General features: G+C 39.7%; 1 protein-coding gene across 2 annotated transcripts; it reads right to left on the bottom strand.

The window, feature by feature from the left end:
• Positions 1–361: 361 nt before the first annotated feature.
• On the bottom strand, positions 362–4,314 carry LOC121981817 (receptor-like serine/threonine-protein kinase At2g45590). 2 transcript variants are annotated; one of them, XM_042534562.1, is made up of 2 exons: positions 1,952–4,314; positions 362–543 (listed from the first exon to the last, which is right to left on the bottom strand). In XM_042534562.1, the coding sequence occupies exons 1-2, from the start codon at positions 4,195–4,197 to the stop codon at positions 477–479; spliced, it is 2,313 nt and encodes a 770-aa protein (XP_042390496.1). In that variant the 5' UTR covers positions 4,198–4,314; the 3' UTR covers positions 362–476. The 2 variants fall into 2 exon arrangements, with proteins under 2 accessions (XP_042390496.1, XP_042390497.1); XM_042534563.1 differs by having other exon boundaries at positions 362–528.
• Between the last annotated feature and the right edge of the window lie 13,588 nt (positions 4,315–17,902).

The following is a 17,902-nucleotide window of genomic DNA, read 5'->3' as shown; positions in this document are numbered from 1 at the left end:
AAATAAACAACATTAATTCCACTCGAATTTCACTCAAACCTTTGAACCTGTCTTTGATCATGAGATATCTCTGTACCACATTAAGTGTATGTGAGAATTTTTCAGTCCATATGATTTGTAGCGTGATTTTTAGATGTGTGATAAATAAAGAAAGCGTTCTGCCATCACCATTTCCGGAGGTTATAGATTTCCTCTTAGTTAACCAATTCTATACCTCTAAAATGTGAAATCACTTTCACTAAAAATCAACACTGTACAATAGTCAATTTCCCTCTAAAATACGAAGTAAAATTGCACAAATACACACACACACACGCAAAGATGAGTACTTAGTATGGTTCGATATAAATCTACTTCCATGGACAGAGAGTTCAAGTCTATGTAATATGAGGTCAAAATACAATAAAAAGGTCACACCTTGTAGCAAAGATCACTAAATTCTGCCTAAAATGAAAACATCTCGCTGTTAACACTACCTAAACTCTTGTCTCCATATGTATCTTGTTCTCTCGGAGATCCGAAATGCACCTGCGACAATGTCTCCTAAATCCGAATCAGATAATCCCAAATTACATTCTTCCCATGCCGAAATCAACATCAAATAACCCCTATATTATGAGTTTCTAGCCAAGTAATTCTAAGAAGATACTACGTAAAACGCATTATCATTATCGGCCATTCAAGTATCGAGAAACATCAGTTTCACCAACATCTCATTTGCCATCACAGATGCTTCTTTTTCTGCTAGATATTTGTCTAAGATACGATATCGAACTTGTACATTTTAGATAGTCATGTCTGCTTTAAAATCTTTTCGTAAAATTCCACTGGCTGAACTATACTAATACTCTACAGGCTTGTCGAGTTATCATCATATCTAAAGAGTTCAAACAAAGGAATTCACCAACTTGTGAAGAAATTTTGAGATAACTAATCATGAAAAGATGTAACCTTGTAATCTCATCCATAGCTGTTCAGGATGTCAACTTAGAGCATCAACAAAATCTAATTATTGTCAGTCATAGAAACTAACATCCTTTAAAGCAACACGGGATATGAATGGCGGATGAGGGTATCTGTAAAATTTTAGAAAGAGATTTGAAAAAGAATAAGGCAAGCCTACTAAGATGCATGCCACCATAAACCAAAGAAACTAAATTTGGGTTTCACTTCGATATCATGCTTCAAAATTTCAATTTGTTTCACATACTTTTGAAGCATTTTGTTGCTTTGTACACACTCATAAAGGTGTTCATTTGATTCAAACAACAAAAAGACCACCAAATTTGCCCTTTTCCTAGTAAACAAACTGAACTTGGTTTCAAAGATAGCCAATTGAAATTCCATATTTTCAAAGCAAACCGTATCTAACCTATTTATAAGAAGAGAAAATAAAAATACTACTAGACCTGAGATTTTTCAAATTTTGTTTCACTTCAGTTTTGCAATTTGAACTGAACAATGAACTACCCTAAATACATCATAAAAAATCATATTTTTGGCAAGGACAGAAAAGTGATTGAATCATAAAATCAAGTCACAGACACTTTAGAGTTTAGAAAGTCAAAAGACACATAGAACTTTCAGCAGGAAAAGCAAGCAGAAATCATCTGTGACACCTTTATGAAAAAAAAAAAAGTTGTATGCACCAAGAGACAGAATGTGTAGCCCAGCAAACCACAGCTCAAAGCATGTTTATAAACAAAACAAAGTGCAGTTAACAGAATCATACGGACCTTTACGAGAATGACTTTGTAAGAGATGAAACTTTGATGAATTGATTCATTGCGAGCAGAGAACAAAAAATTGTAGATCAATCATTATCCAATCAAAATAGAAATTTTTAAGTTCAATTTTTTCTACCTCCGATTGCAAATCGATGTAAAATGTACAGCAGTAGCCGCTAAGATTAACTAAAAGATCGATCTTGCCGGAATGTAAGACAACTCACCGAGCCTTCTTGCGGGACTTGAAGGAGAAACCTCCCGGCGGCGATGGGGAGAATTCAAGAGGGAGGAGTGGAGGCTCCGACTCACCGGTGAGCATTCCGAGTATGTCCTTGGTTGAGGGCCGACGAGTAGGAGACCTCTGCAGGCAGAGCAGCGCCACCGTGATGCAGAGAAGGGCCTGCTCCCTGTCGACGCACCGGAGGGAGGGGTCCAGAAGATCCAGCAGCCTCCCCAAGTGGGCGAGGTGGCGTGCCCATGAGATGAGGTTGGCTCGCTCGAACTCCGACATGGGCGACGCCGTCACCTGCAGCGGCCGCCGCCCTGAAACGATGACCAGAAGAAGAACGCCGAAGCTGTAAATGTCGCATTTTTCCGAGAGTGGTCCGCCGCCGCCGTACTCCGGCGCGACGTAGCAGACGGTGCCCCTCATGCTGGGGGTGCTGCTCACCGTCCCGCTTTTGGGGATGTCCACGCTGACACAGTCCCGGTTATACTTTCTCGCCGGCCCCATCTCGCCGGAGATCCGGTCTATCCACCAGTCGATGTTGCCTCGGCTGCCGCCGCGGCTCCTCTTCTTCCTCCTCCTCTTCCTCCTTCCCGATGACGGCGAAGCCAACTCGTCGTCGTTCGGCCACCATTGTTGGTCTTCGCATCTGCCGAGGCTGCTCGCGGACTTGCCGATTGCACGCCGCTTTTGCTTCTTGGTCAGCTCATCGCAGAACTCCTCGCGCCACCACTCCCTCGCAGGCCGGCTCTTCTCTTTCTTCCTTAGGGTCGCATCGTCCAGCGAAGCCCACCATTCCAGCCTTCGATGCGCCCTCTTCCGCTCCGATCTCCCAGTGTTCGATGGCTTAGGAAGGCACTCATCGGCGGCCGTTGCCGTTGAGTCCGTCGCCCAATCGCTTTTCGGCCTCTCTTTCTTGATCTCCGATCGTATCCATTCCATAACGTAGTCCTTCACGCTGCCCCCGGTTTCGGAGTTTGGCCCGCCGCCGTTCATGTCCTGTTTCCACCACCAGTCCTTGCCCGATGAAGCGCCGGCCTTCTTCTTGAAGCCCTTCCGGGAGCCACTGTCCACGCTCGCCTTATCGAAGCCTGTTCCGGTTTCAGAAACCGAGGCTGCATCAGCGGCAGTGACTGGCGATGCCACCGTGAAACCCTCATCTTCATCCGCCGATCTATCGGTCGGAGCATAGCCATTCGCCCCGCCGTTCATCACTTGCTCCTCGAAACCAGTAGCTGTGGTCGTCACGCTCTCCGCCGTCTCTCCAATCGCAAAGATCGAGGAGTCATCCTCCCCGCTTCCGAGCGGAAAATCCTTTTTCCTCTCCGTTTCCGACATTTTGGAATCGTTCGTCGCATCCGCTTCGGGATCGACGCGAACAGCAACCTCCTCCTCGGCGGAGACCGCGGATCTGAGGCGTGCGAGGCCAAAATCGGCGATCTTGGCCGAGAGGCGCGAATCGAGGAGTATATTGCTGGGCTTGATGTCGCCGTGTATCACAGGCGGATCGCAGATAGCGTGGAGGAAGTGGAGGCCGCGAGCGACGTCGAGCACCACCGCGAACCGCCGGTCCCAGTCCGACAGGTCCGCGCAGCGGCGATCCAGCAGCGCATCCTGGAGGCTCCCGTTGTGCATCAGTTGGTAGACCAGTAGAAGCTTTCGCCTCGGCAAAGCCCCGCCCACCGCTGCGGCCTCAGCGTCCTCCACCGACTCCCACGCTTCCCGCCGCCTCCTCCACCGCCACCACCGCCGCGAGCCGTTCACATCGTCGAAGCAGTATCCAACAGCGGGCACGACGGCGGCATCGGAGGCCGGAACAGAAGTAAGGATCTTCGCAGCGAGGGCGAGCTCGTTGTGGAACTCGCGCTCGCCCTGGAGAGAGCCACACGAGTCCATGAGCTTGACGGCGACTTCCTCTCCGGACGGGAGGGCGCCGCGGAAGACGGGGCCGAAGCCGCCCTGCCCGAGGCGGCGCGAGGGATCGAAGGAGCCGGTGGCGCCGCGGAGCTGCGAGTAGGTGAACCGGCGGAGGGGGCCGGGAGGGTGCGGGTGGGGGGAGGGGGGCGCTCCTGCAGCGGCTCGGATGCGACCGAAGCAGCGGTAGAGGAGCACCAAAAGAGCGACGGAGAGGACGGAGAGAACTGCGACAGTGCCTGCGATGGCCGCGACGGTAATGAGGTGTCCGTGGCGATGGTGGGCGACGCCGGCGTCGGCCAGTGGGGGCGGAGGGAAGCGGGACGGCATGGACGCTGCGCTGCGAAAGGTATTATAATAATGAAGTGATGAAGTGAAAAAAGGAGGAATCAGAAGTATATTGCAGACAGTCGATTCCTGCCCCTTTTCGTTACTTCTTCGGCTGCTACACTCGTCACTCGCAACGCTACCTACTAATTAAAAAAAAATAACTATTTTTATTAAAAAAAATTTAATGTCTCTTTAATGCTAATTGACAGTATTAAAAAAATCTAATTTTAAAATGATAATGGTTTGAAACCTAAATACTACCTTATCAATCATAATTATTTTTTAAAAAATAATAATAATAATAATTGGGTAGAAATCAGAAGAGTGTTATTTTAATATCTACTCACGTTAATCATCTTTTAATTATCTCAAACCTTAAGCTTTCTCCTCCTTTTAAGGTCTCATTTGGTGGCCCAAATGAATGGGTCAAAAATTAGTTGTAGTTGTGACAAAGATTTATAAACATTATTTCTCTCTTTGGGAAAATTTCATGCATCGAGTTATCTCTTTTATTTAAAAGATAAAATAAAATACAAATAATATGTTTTTTTCTCTTTTATAATAATTATTTTTAAAGTTAAAATAAAACTGAAACTATTATATATATAGAAGATTTTTATATATTTTTTTATTAATTTGATTAAAATGATTAAACTTAATTAAAATACTTAAATATTATAAAAATTATTTAAATTTATTATAGTTGTCCTTGAATACTAGTTATATTCTGGTAACAATTACTAAATAGCTGTTTTAGATAGGAGTGTTACATCTATAATATTTTTAATTAAATTTAATTAAAAAATATTTTCTTGAATATATTGTAGTCATTTAATGCTATATGTTATATAACTACGTGGTAACTATTATAAATAAGAATATTTTAGGATAAAAAAAATATAGGGTTATTTTTAAAAAAAATTAGAGGAAATGGACTTTTTGACAAATAGATTGCTTTGTTCTTTGTTTATTTGTTTTTTTTAATAATCCAGTATAGAATATTTACTATCCTATTAATTTTAAAGGTGATCTATCCAATCCATGAAAATAGATTTAAAAAATACAATTTGATTCAGACGGATAACTCATAATCCTGAATTTTTAAAAAATTATAAGCGTTGATGCATTGCACGAGCCTCCATCCCATCTTTACTAACACGCCGTGTCCCGAAACATAAATTGTTTTACCCCCGAGATTACTATGTAGCGGTTAGATCTTCTAAGTAGTTAATTGAATATCTAGAGGTTGAATTTTAATTGTGAGGCATTGCAAAGATTTTTTTCCGATGGGACGATAACTCTGAAAGCGCTAGCAGTTTGAATGAGTCTCCACTAGTGCTTCTCAATTCATCTTGATAATTAGTAGAAAATTTTTATGAAATCATATTAATCATCTCCATAATTAATCGATTTATCATCTCCATAATTAATCGATTTGAAGAACTAGATATCTATATATAAAGAGAGATTTACTATCCCACGCAACTCGGTGCTGTACAACTCATTATCATCTTAAAATTTCATTGATTTTAACTTATTTTTTACTCAATCCTATAACCCAATCTCGGGAAAAAAAAAATAAATGGCTTAACTGTTTTTAAAAAAAACTAGGGGTTGTAGAAAGGTTTGGCCTTGGCAATCACATAACATTAACATAATGGGTAAATAGAATCTTAGATTCAATTGTGTTTTGCCCCGGAAAACTACAAATATAAATTATAGGCCTCAATAATTGAAGTTTCTAGGGCTAACTCATTTTTGAAGTTTTCCAAACAAATGGGACCCAACAAAATGCCTATAGTGTGAAATCTATTCATGTCTAAAGTAATGTGAGATCTACAATATAATCTATCTTTTTCATCCTTTTGTCGCGGTCATGTACAAGTGAATCTTGACTACTTCGAGCATCGTTCACATATTAGCCAAGGCACATAAAAACATTTAGAATACGAGAGAATAAACAATGAGCAAGCGGCCAATGGAGCTCATTGATAACGAAACCATCCCATGGTAACTTGTCTTCTCTTTTACAAAATTATCTTCATTATTCGATATTTCTTTCCCACTATTTTTTTTAACACATACATTTAATATAAATATATTAATTCTACATTTTCAATATATGTTTTACTTTTCTAAACTTGGATTAAATATAATTAGCGGAAATAGATGCACCTATTTACTAAATAAATATATTAATGGATCCTTAGTGAAAAATGTTTTCACCTTAAATAATTTATTATTATTATTATTGCTCAGATTAGATTTGGCATTTTGTTGGATAGATCATAGATTGCCAATTTGAATATAGATTCGGGAGGCATCATCACGTGACTAAGTAGGCCAGCTGGTAAATTGAACCCCTTCTCTCAATTTTTATTTCCCTCCTTTTTCTTAAATTTGAGGTTAAAATCTTAAATTTTAATTTTAAAATATTTTAGTTTATTTTCCATCTAGTCATTCACTGTAACCTTTATGTTTATAGGTACGGTCAGATCTGACTCTAAGAGTACTCGATGAAAAGTCAACTGCTTGCGAAGAAGGGCGCGTGGCATTTGAAGAGACAATTAATTATAGAGGCAAAAATAAAATAATCTATCAAAATAAAAATAAAACATAGCAGATCAATTGGCTACTTTTGGTGAATAAAAGGGTCAAAAATAATTAATTAAGTGGGGTCAACATGCACACGCTTATTTAGAGCTGTGGTCAAGGGAGCTATAAACGATCTCAAAGAGTGACATCGATAGGTTTTGGTCCTACGCTTGAGAGTTGTGAGATAGGAAGATGAATCATGCTACTGTGTAATTAAGAACGAGGAGAATTTCATTTAACTAGTACAATGTTTTCTTTTCATTTAAAAAAAATTATCTAAAATTTTAAAATATATCAAAATATTTTTTTTTAATAATTTCAATAAAATTGTACTGCTCCTGCAAATAATGGTTTGAAGCTTTTTCTATATTTGATGGGAGGCCTCAAGCCGTCGTGAGTCTTTTAACGTGTTTTTATTTATCTCAACTCTGCTTTTGATATCTTCTTTTTAATTTTTTTTAAATTTTTTTTTTTTTTTGTTAATATCCGGTATTAAATTTATGCCGACTAATCTTAAGAGGTCTGACCCAGTTTTATAAAAATTTCTCAAAATTGAAAAGTAGTTACAGCGAAATATTTATTAATCCAACCATCTATTAAAGGAAATTTATCAATTAATTAGCCGAACCTCCTTGTTTCATAATGTTTTTATTTTGTAGTCTATGAATCTTGTTAATGTTTTTGACGACTAATACGGCCTGAGTTCAGGGATGAGTTGATCCTTTAATAGATCCACGGTCGAACTCTTTCGATAGGTCGGACGTACATCAAATCTACTTCAGTGGATTTTTGTTGGTTTGGTCTCAATCGACTTCTATCGGGTGAGTTTCTATCAAGTCGGCTTATGTTGGTTTTGTCTTAATCGATTCTATCGGGTGAGTTTGTGTCGGGGATCGGTAGTTGTTAGGTTGAGCAACACGAGTAGTTCAGTGAAGGCCTCACTATTGAAAGGAAAACAGAAGTTAGAAGAAAAGTCAAGACAAATCTTGATGAGCAAAATCCCTTCGACGCTTAAGTAAACCTTTTAAAAAAAATTAGAAGGAGAAGATAACAAAATAAGAAATAGCGATCTTCGGCATCTTCCAGACTGCTTTTGCCACCCAAGAGGCTATATCGTAAACATTTTAAAATATAAATATAGTTACTATTATATTTAATGAATAAATTATTTAATATTATCTATATTTTTTTTAAAAGAAATCACGAATTAATCTAAATATATGGTAAATTTAATATTCTGTTATGATTAAAATTCAAATTCATAATTTAAGAGTAATTCGGAAATACAATAAACAAACTTAAGTTTTTTTACTAATTATTTAAAAAACTAATTGATAAATATAACAATAGTTTCTTTTAAAATAATAAGAAAAATAAAATTAATATAATGATAAAAAAAAAATCATGTTAAAAAATGCCGCAATTTTTTGCTAATTCAAAATTAGTTATGACCATTAATTAAATTATTGAGAATAATTCAAAATTTATGTAATTTTTTTTTAAAAAAAAATAACCATGCGAAATTATCGAAGGTAGTTAACCGTTAAATTAGTTGTATATATAAACGCAGCACAGAGAACTTTTCCTCTGTAATTTATCGTTGTTTTCTAGATCAAAAATCAGTTTCATCGATGGGGCGAAAGAGGAAATTGAAATTGTCGGAAGTTGCCTCCGTCCAGCAACGACCCTCTGGTTGGTCGCCGCCGGTGCCGATCATAATCTTTGACATGCAGCCGGAGGTCTTTTTGACCACAGAGCAGATGTTCAAGGACAATGCCCAGCTGTACACTGGCAACCCCGAAACCCAAGCGGCGGCCGCCGCCAGGCTCGGCTGCGACGTTCCTCCTGGAAGATCACCGTTCGGTTACCGTCCAAATCCCTCACGCACTCCGTCGCCGACCAATGCTATTCCTGATCCCTCTCTGGCGACTGCCATCGTTCCTTTCCAGCACAATGAGGAGCATCATCACGCAGCATTGTCTTCTTTCGTCTCCGACGACTACGCCACCACTTCTGATGGCGCCGGCATCGCTATGGCCTCTTCTGACACCCTTTCTCCATCGTCATCGTCGAAGATCTTGAACCTTATCAACACCGATTTCATGTCCGATGATGACCTCCACAACATCGCCACTTCTAATGGCTTAGTTCCTGATTCATCTTTGGCGATTAATGACGTTCCTTTCCAACACAATCAGGAGTTCCACCTCGCCGTCGGTGGCCAGAACACTCAACAGTACTCTTCCTACGTTCTTCCTGATCCCTCACAGAAAGCTTTTGCTCCTCTCCAGTACAATAATCAGCAGCTCCTCCTCGCCGCCGGTGGCCAGAACGTTCAACAGTACTCACCCTACGTTCTTCCTGATCCCTCACTGTCGGTCGTTGAGCCTTTACAGCACAATGAGGAGCTGGGTCATCTAGGCGCCTCCATGCCTTACGCGGCATCGACTTCTATGGTCTTCGATGACTACGCCACCACTTCCACAACTATTTTTCCTATGGTTTCTAATGGTGGCGTACCTACGGCCTCCGCTGAAGCCCTTTCTCAACCGCCGTTGTCGTCAATAATCTTGGACAGGGTAACCGCCCATCTTATGTCCGATGATGAGCTTGGCAACATCGACGCTTCTGCCCTTATTCCATCGTCGTTGTCTCTCTTGGACATTGAGGCCACAGATCTTATAACAGAGAACAATGATCTCATCGTCACCTTTCCTACCGGTGCTGCTGTTCAAGTTTCTGACGGCAACATGTTCGCCGCCGCCCCCGCAACGAAGCCATCTTCTCAAGCCAAGCTTGCCAACTCTAATAGCGTTGCCAATGTCGTGGAGCAATTCCTTGAGGAGAACGACGACGACCTCGATTGGAGTTGGATATGTAACAATTTGTAGATAACTATTTTTTATTTTAAAAAAGTTGGATTTTTGGAAAGAAATGTTAGAATAAATTCGTGTGTGTATATGTAACTCAAAGTTATTACAATGTTATCTTTTTTATTGCCCTTTATCTTTGCCTCTGGATCCATTTTTTTTAACCCAAATCTATTGGTGTGGAAGCACCATATTAAAACTTATGTTTTGATATACCATTAAATTTAAAATTAAGATATTGGTGATACGACGATTGTTAAGTTTATAGGTATAGTTAACATTAAAAAGGTCATGAAATCCTTTGGAAACTAAATAATCATAAAGTCCTAGTGAGATTAGGCAACAGAAGTCCTAATTGAGAATTATATAGTGAAAAACTCTAGTGAGACTAGACAAGGAAGACTTAATTGAAAACCAAGCAAGGTAGACCTAGTTGGGAAATAGATATTAGAAATCTAAGGAAGTCAGCTAGGAGTTGAGATATTGACAACAAAGTCTAAATGAGTCAGCTAAAAACTAACACCTAGCAGTGAGTTTATTTATAATACTATTATGCTTACTCATTTATTCTATGTTACAGGAAGCTACTCGACGGTTTCAGACAAACGGATGAGATATAGATGATCGGCTAGTGGATAAGTTACGACTAACGAAGTCGACAACTTCCAAGCAACTGAAGCAAGGTGCGAGCGACATCCTCAGTGATCCGAGCAATCAGAGAATGCTTCTAGGTGACCGACGATAACATGATTTAGTGATCTAGAGGATGCGATCAAGATAGATATTTGACCATGATAGGATATGTCCGATGCATTGTGTTCTAAAAACACGTTTCATAAGTATACATAGTGGAAGACTTAACGATAAATAAACTAATTTATTATATCACACACACCATACGCATGTAAGATACAATCGCACAGATAAGATCATAAAACAAAATAAAAATTAATAACAATTATTCTAGGTATACCTTACGGATGACCTATAATGAGAAAAACATTAATCTTTTGCAATGTTATCAAACCTCACTTCTATCAATATACACGCGGAGCTCTTTAAGACAATTCCAAGAGAACAAGTTTCACCTTCGAAAGGTACTAGCCACAAGCGAAGGAGAAGGATCAAAGAGGAAGAATAAGCAAAAGGAAGACCTCCTTCCTTTGGTTGGCTCACAACAACAAGAGGAGAAGGATATCTTGTTGTGGTCGGCGACAGAGAGATGGAGAGGAGGAGAGGAGTATTGGATTTAGGTTTTCAAAAAACTTAATGAAGCCAATAATAAATTATATATTAATTCTCTCTTAACTATATCAATATATAATTCTCTTTAATGAGTTGGATTAGAAAATTCAAATCAAATTCATTACGCCTTAACCAAAAATTAGTCTATTAACCTTTGGTTTAGTTCACAACTAAATCAAGTTGGTTAAGGCTAAACTAAATAGGATCCAACTCTTTCATAAAGGATGTGGTCCATCCACGCTTCCGTTCCGATAAATATTTTCATATATGTCTCATGTATGGTCTAACCACACATTTATCTCTTGATCTTGTTAGTGCAGGGTGCACCAGAATCAAACCTGAATTTTAATTAAGTGTGCAAATTGTTTACTCAATCGGAAAAGCCCTAGTTGCGGGTAGACAGGAAAAATCTTAGCAGATCATGAAAGACAAGTATGAAGCCTAAGTGGGTCGAGAGGATCTGACACTTAGCAGGAAGATTGAGAGGTCTGGAGAACTGAAGATCGAAAGGAAGTCCTGGTGAGCTGATCCGATGCTAAGCCAGAAAGTTCAAACATGTCTGGAGGACCTGATGTTTGGCAGGTAGGTTGAGGTAAGCAACTGGAGTAGAGCGACGAGTAGGTCATGTCCCTAAAAGGAACAAATCCTAGATTGCTAATCTAACTGAAGAAACAAGGAGGTTTCTAAGTTGAGATCAAGACATGTCTTATTGTCTTCTCTTACTAATACATTATTTTATACTGTGTTAATTCTATTTTACAGGAATATTATTATTGTTAGGACCAAAAGTAGCTAGAGGGGGGGTGAATAGCTCGTCGCGTTCGCTCGGTGCTCGGCGTTGCTTGTTCCTTCAAAGATGTGCAGCGGAAAATACAGAAACAATCACACAACGCTAACACGGTTGGTTTACTTGGTATCCACCTCACAAGAGGTGACTAATCCAAGGATCCACACCAACACACACACCCTCCACTAAATAAAACTCTCCTTTATGGTAACTACCAAGGGCGGAGAAGCCCTACAAGACTCAATACAAGAAGAGAGGGAAAGGATACAAGAAATACAAGCTTACAAGCTTACAATGAGTATAAACCCTAACCCTAGCTTCTCTTCTTGGCTTTGATCCGCCTCTTGACTTGGAAAACTTCCAAGATCCTTCAAGAACTGACGAGCTGTGGAGGAGCTGGCGAGAAACTGGAGTGAATCGGAGAAGAGATGCAGAAATGAAGCCTTTATCGACGCTAACGGTCGGATCCCGATCGATTCGAATGTTCCAATCGATCGGGAGGCTTTGGATCGATCACGGATCGATCCAGCGCGATAAGCGCTGGATCGATCCACGGATCGATTCGACAATCGATCCACCGATCGATTGGAACATCTGATCGATCCACGGATCGATCCGAGGCTCTGCTCGCCGTCAGGATCGATCCACCGATCGATCCGGCGATCCCCGCGATGATCGATCAAACACTTGGTTTTGCCCAAAACCAAGTTCCAAGCCTCTCAAACCAACATCCGGTCAACCTTGACTGTTGGTACATCATGCCTAGCATCCGGTCACTCCTTTGACTGCTAGGACTTCCCACCAAGTGTCCGGTCAATCCTTTGACCCACTTAGACTTTTCTATTCATTCATGCCAAGTATCCGTCACTCTTGACCTACTTGGATTTCCAACACCGGATGTCCGGTCATCCTTGATCCATCTGGATTTTCTGCCTGGCTTCACTCACTGGACTTTCACCTAGCTTCACTCACTAGGGTTTTCACCTAGCTTCACTCACTAGGGCTTTCACCTGGCTTCACTCACCAGGACTTTCACCTAGCTTCACTCACTAGGGTTTTCCTTCTGCCTAGCTTCACTCACTAGGGCTTTCACCTGGCTTCACTCACCAGGACTTTCACCTAGCTTCACTCACTAGGGTTTTCACCTGGTTTCACTCACCAGGACTTTCACCTAGCTTCACTCACTAGGGTTTTCCTTCTGCCTGGCTTCACTCACCAGGACTTTCACCTAGCTTCACTCACTAGGGTTTTCACCTAGTTTCACTCACCAGGACTTCCCTGTCAAGTATCCGGTCAACCTTGACCTACTTGACTCTTCTTCAATCAATTTCTTATTGTCAAACATCTAAACTCAAACCAAGACTCAGCTTGGTCACCCAGGTCAACCTTGACCTGAGGGATGTTGCACCAACAATTATTTTATCGAACTAATTTTGTGTTGTAGAATTATATAACCCCCTGAATTTCAAAGGGTCATAACTTTTGCCTCAGAACTCAAAATCAAGCTCTATTAGTGGTCACGCATGAAGCACTCAGAAATCTTCATTTGACCATGGGTTCAGTGAACTGAATATGAGGTTCAGTTGACTGATCATGGCATTTTATCAGTCGACCGAATGAAAGTTTGGTCAACTAAATGAAGGTTCGGTCGACCGAATGAAGGTTCGGTCAACCTAATAGGCAAGAATGGAAAAACATATCAGGCTCACAAACATAGTATCACAGCATGATCAGTCGACCGAACAATAACAACATTAATGACAAAGAAGATTCAAATCGAAACGAAGAAGATAATTCAAAGGATCGGTCGACTGAACTTGGTGATCGGTCGATCGAACAATAAATGTTCGTAGATGCATGAAGAGCATATCTCAGTGCAGAAGGAAAGCAAAGGGGTTCAGTCGATCGATAGGAGGATCAGTCGACCGAACGGATTAGTCGACCGAACGAGTTATCAGTCGACCGATCAAGGCTTATAAAAGGGGACTCGAGGTCTAAGGCAAGGTAATCATTTTTGAAGTTATCCCTATGCAAAGCCGTTGTTCGTTCTGCTACTCTGCTACTAATCTTCATCAGCAAGCTACTGCTCCAAGAAGTGCAAACAAGTTGCATCCTTATTCTTTTGTCGGTATATTTTATTTAAGCTTGCATTGTCTTGTTCTCTAAACGATAGTAGTGTGTTACTATCTTTTCATTTGTACGAATTGCTTCTTTCCGAAAGTTTCAGAAAGAAGAGTTACAGTGGATTGTCTAACGGTGCGATCAAGGATCGTAAGTCTTGGAGTAGGAGTCGACATAAACTCCGAACCAAGTAACCAACTGAGTCATCTGTATTGCTTTAGTTTTTTTCACTGCTTATTCTATTTTGTTTTACGAGAAAAGAAAAAGTTTTTAACGAGCGATATTCCCCCCCCCCCCCCCCCGCTATCGCTCCATCAAGATCCTTCAGATCTGAGAATTCTATTCTCTAACTTGTTTTACGTCTTTTATAGACTCGTAGTGTGTGTGCCCCAATAAGTTCTAGGTTTATTTTGATCGTCCATAATTAACTACTTAATTATGAAACGATCATGAGTACTACCTAGTAGTACATCATGATATCCAATTAATTAAAAAATTATAGTTGATCTCAGAACTAAATCTTAACCCTTCAACAGTTAAGTGAGTCGTGCCTCGTTCTTTCACTCGTCTTATACCCATTTGGTTCAAGACATGGTCTATGTGTCTGCGCCCACTAGGCTGACTACGTTACACCTAGTCCAAGTAATACTTCCTCATTCCGCGAATTCAAATTACTCGTAAATATATACAAGAGTCTCATACTCTTAACATATGATGTTTTGGCCAGAAACTTTGAGTAATAATCCTAATGAGTGGTCATAGGATATACATCTCCTCGCAAGAAGCAGTGAATCCTTTATGGGCTATCCAAACACCTTTGAGCATTTCAACTTATACTCAATCATTTTGGGTCGACACCTCCAAGAAGATGTTTGCTCAAGATGTCAAAGTATAAGTCTCCATGACCAAGGTGGCTTGCATACCTCAAGTCTAAGGAAACTTGCACTCATGTTGCAATAGAGACTTCACGGACATATCCATATATATGTAGAAAAACATATGAAATTTATAACAAGTCACTCCAATGAACTAGTTAGTATAACTAGCATCTACGTTTAACTCTCGACATCCCAATGTCTCCGGCTAGTGATAAATAGTTGCTTGGCCGAACCAAGGAGTATAACCCGTGCTAGTTTTATAGAATTGATGATGTCTGAATACACCAATTCAACGACTAGGGAAATTCCAATATGTTCATAATTGCACATGTAGATATAATCACAAGTTATGCTCCAATCCAAATTCTCTCAAGTTGTGGCCAACATAATCAGGAATCTATAAAGTCACACACACTACAAGTTTATCTAAGAGACATAAAATAAGTTTGAGAATTGAATTCTTAGATCAAATGAGATTAAGTCTGGCTGGAACAGATAAAGGGCTAATATGGAATCAGAATGGTGCAATGGAAGTGAGGATGAGTCATGTCTTTTGAATACAAGTTGGACTCTCTTTGATTTAATTATAAATCAAATTAATTTGGTTTAATTAAAAGGGGTTCTTGGTTTTGAACCAAGATGATTTAGTTTTGAACTAAACCTGGTTTGGTCTTGAACCGAATCTAGTTTTGTATTGAACCAAACTTAAGGCTATTGGTATGGATTGTGGGCTAAAGAATACGGTTTTAGATTTAGTCTAAATCCAATAAGAAGATTATATATATATATAGACATAGGGAGAATTAACACGAAGAGGTTTTGAGAAAAATAATTTTTCTTTTTCCTCACGTTTTATCCCCTCTCCCTTCTCTGTTCCGTCGACACCCAAAAACAAAAGAAGTTGTTCTTTTCTTTTGCCGCCGCAGAACCAAAAACCAAAAAAAGGGCTTGCTCCTTTTGGTGTACGCCGTCCACGAAGAGGAGGCTAGTCCGCCGACAGTCTCGATGTTTGTAGAACTCAACTGAGAATAATCCAAAAAAAATCAAATTTAAAAGAATGAAACCAAAGTAAGAATGGAAACTTGCGATCGTTGAAAGAGATAAATTGCAACCAAAATAGATTATGAATACTGGAAACAAGGATGTATATCTTTCAAAAAAAAAAAAACAATTGCAAGACTTATAAAACTATGAAAAGGAACCAGCCAAAAAAGCTATCTTTTTCTCCCTCTCTCTTAAAAATATGACGGCAACATCAAATATTTATATCACCTATTTTAACCAAAAACTAAATAAAAAGGTAACCTAATACAAAATAGGAAATTACCAAAAAAACCCAAAACTTAGTTTATTTTTTTTCAACATAGCCTCCCTTAAACTAAGTTTACAACATTCTTCATGCCAAACATTTTCTTCAATTTCATAAAAGTTTTCTTCTTCAATCCCTTGGTAAAAATATCTTCCACTTGATCTTCACTCTTGCAATAGTTAACTGCAATCTCATTCTCACGAACCAAGTCGCAAATGAAGTGGTACTTGAAAAACTGGATTCTTAGTCAACTCAATAGCTGATTTGTTATCGCAAAATACCATGGCCGAGTCATCTTACTTATGTTGAAGAAATCCAAGCATCCTCCTTAACCAAACTGCTTGGGTAGCACAGTTTGATGCCGCAATGTACTCCGCCTCAGCTGTCGACAAAGCAAATAACTGGTTATTTCTTTGAACTCCAAGAAAACACACCAGAACCAATGAAAAAGGCATATCCAGAAGTGCTCTTTCTCTCAACTATATCCAAGAAGTTCAACAGGCTCACCTTTTGCATACAAAATATCATCTCCTTGAGTGCCTTTAATGTACCTCAAGATCCTCTTGACTGCCTGTAAGTGTGACTGTCGAGGATTCTCTCTAAATCTGTTGATGAGTCCAACACTAAAATTGATGTTAAGCCTTGTCGACGTCAAATACCTTAAACTCCCGACCAAGCTCTTAAAATAGGTAGAATTCACAACACCACCATTGCTATCTTTAGTCAACCTCAACCTTTCTTTAGCCGAAGTCATAATCGAATTAGCACTATCCATCTTAAATTTCTTCAAGATATCACCCGCATAATTTCTTTGAGAAATAAAGATACCACGATCTGATTGTGTAACTTCAATCCCAAGAAAATATGACATGAGACTCAAATCCATCATCTCAAACTGTCTAATCATTACCTCCCTAAAGTCTACCATCATCTTTTGATTATTCCCAGTGTAAATCAAATCATCAACATATAGGCAAATAATAAGAACATCACCAGCTGAAGACGACTTCACATATAAAGTATGCTCATACAGACACCTTTGAAAACCACTTTCAACAAAGAAGGTGTCAATGCGTGTGTACCATGCTCTTGGAGCTTGTTTCAAGCCATACAATGCTCTCTTTAACCTATACATCATATCTTCTTGTCCTTTTTTAAGAAATTCAGGAGGTTGCTCCACATACACTTCTTCCTCAAATACTCCATTCAGAAAGGCATACTTTACATCTATTTGAAATATATTCCAACAATTCTGAGTAGCAAGAGAAATCACCATACGAATAGTAGCAAGACGAGCAACAGGAGCAAATACCTCAAAATAATCAGTGCCAGGTTTCTGCTTGTAACCTTTCACTACCAACCTTGTCTTGTATCTATCAACTTCTCCACTAGGCTTGTACTTAGTCTTATAAACCCATTTGACACCTATGGGCTTCTTCCCACCTGGAAGTTTTGTGAGCTCCCAAGTGTTATTCTTCTCAATGGCATGAATCTCTTCACGCAAACAAAGCATCTTTAAAGTCAAGAAGATCACAATCTGCAAACAAAGCAAAATTCACAACATCTTTGTCAGTGAGATGGTCAATCGTATCTCCAACAACATAGTCATTCAAACAAGTAGTAATTGTGATTTCCTCTGTGGATGACTACAAGAAGTAGAAGAATCACGAAATGATTGTTGAGTTTGCTCCTCTCTCTCATCAACTCCATCCATATACATTGGCATGGTTGTGGTGACATAGGCTCTTCTTTTTTCCAATCCCATACTCCTTGCTCATCAAAAGTCACATCCCTACTAATGATTACCTTCCCAGTGTCTAGATTGAACAACTTGTACCCCTTTGTTTCACTACTATAGCCAATAAAGATGCATTTCTCTGCTTTATTATCCAACTTCTTC

The sequence above is a fragment of the Zingiber officinale genome, chromosome 5A, assembly GCF_018446385.1.
Source record: "Zingiber officinale cultivar Zhangliang chromosome 5A, Zo_v1.1, whole genome shotgun sequence".
Classification (NCBI taxonomy): Eukaryota; Viridiplantae; Streptophyta; class Magnoliopsida; order Zingiberales; family Zingiberaceae; genus Zingiber; species Zingiber officinale.
This window is presented reverse-complemented; position numbering and strand designations above follow the sequence as displayed.

Excerpts from the sequence above, each read along its gene's own strand:
- LOC121981817 (XM_042534562.1), bottom strand. The coding sequence starts at position 4,197 with ATGCCGTCCCGCTTCCCTCCGCCCCCACTGGCCGACGCCGGCGTCGCC. Across the intron at positions 544-1,951 it reads AAGTCCCGCAAGAAGGCTCG|GAGACATTGTCGCAGGTGCA; the intron begins GTGAGTTGTCTT and ends ATTCGGATTTAG.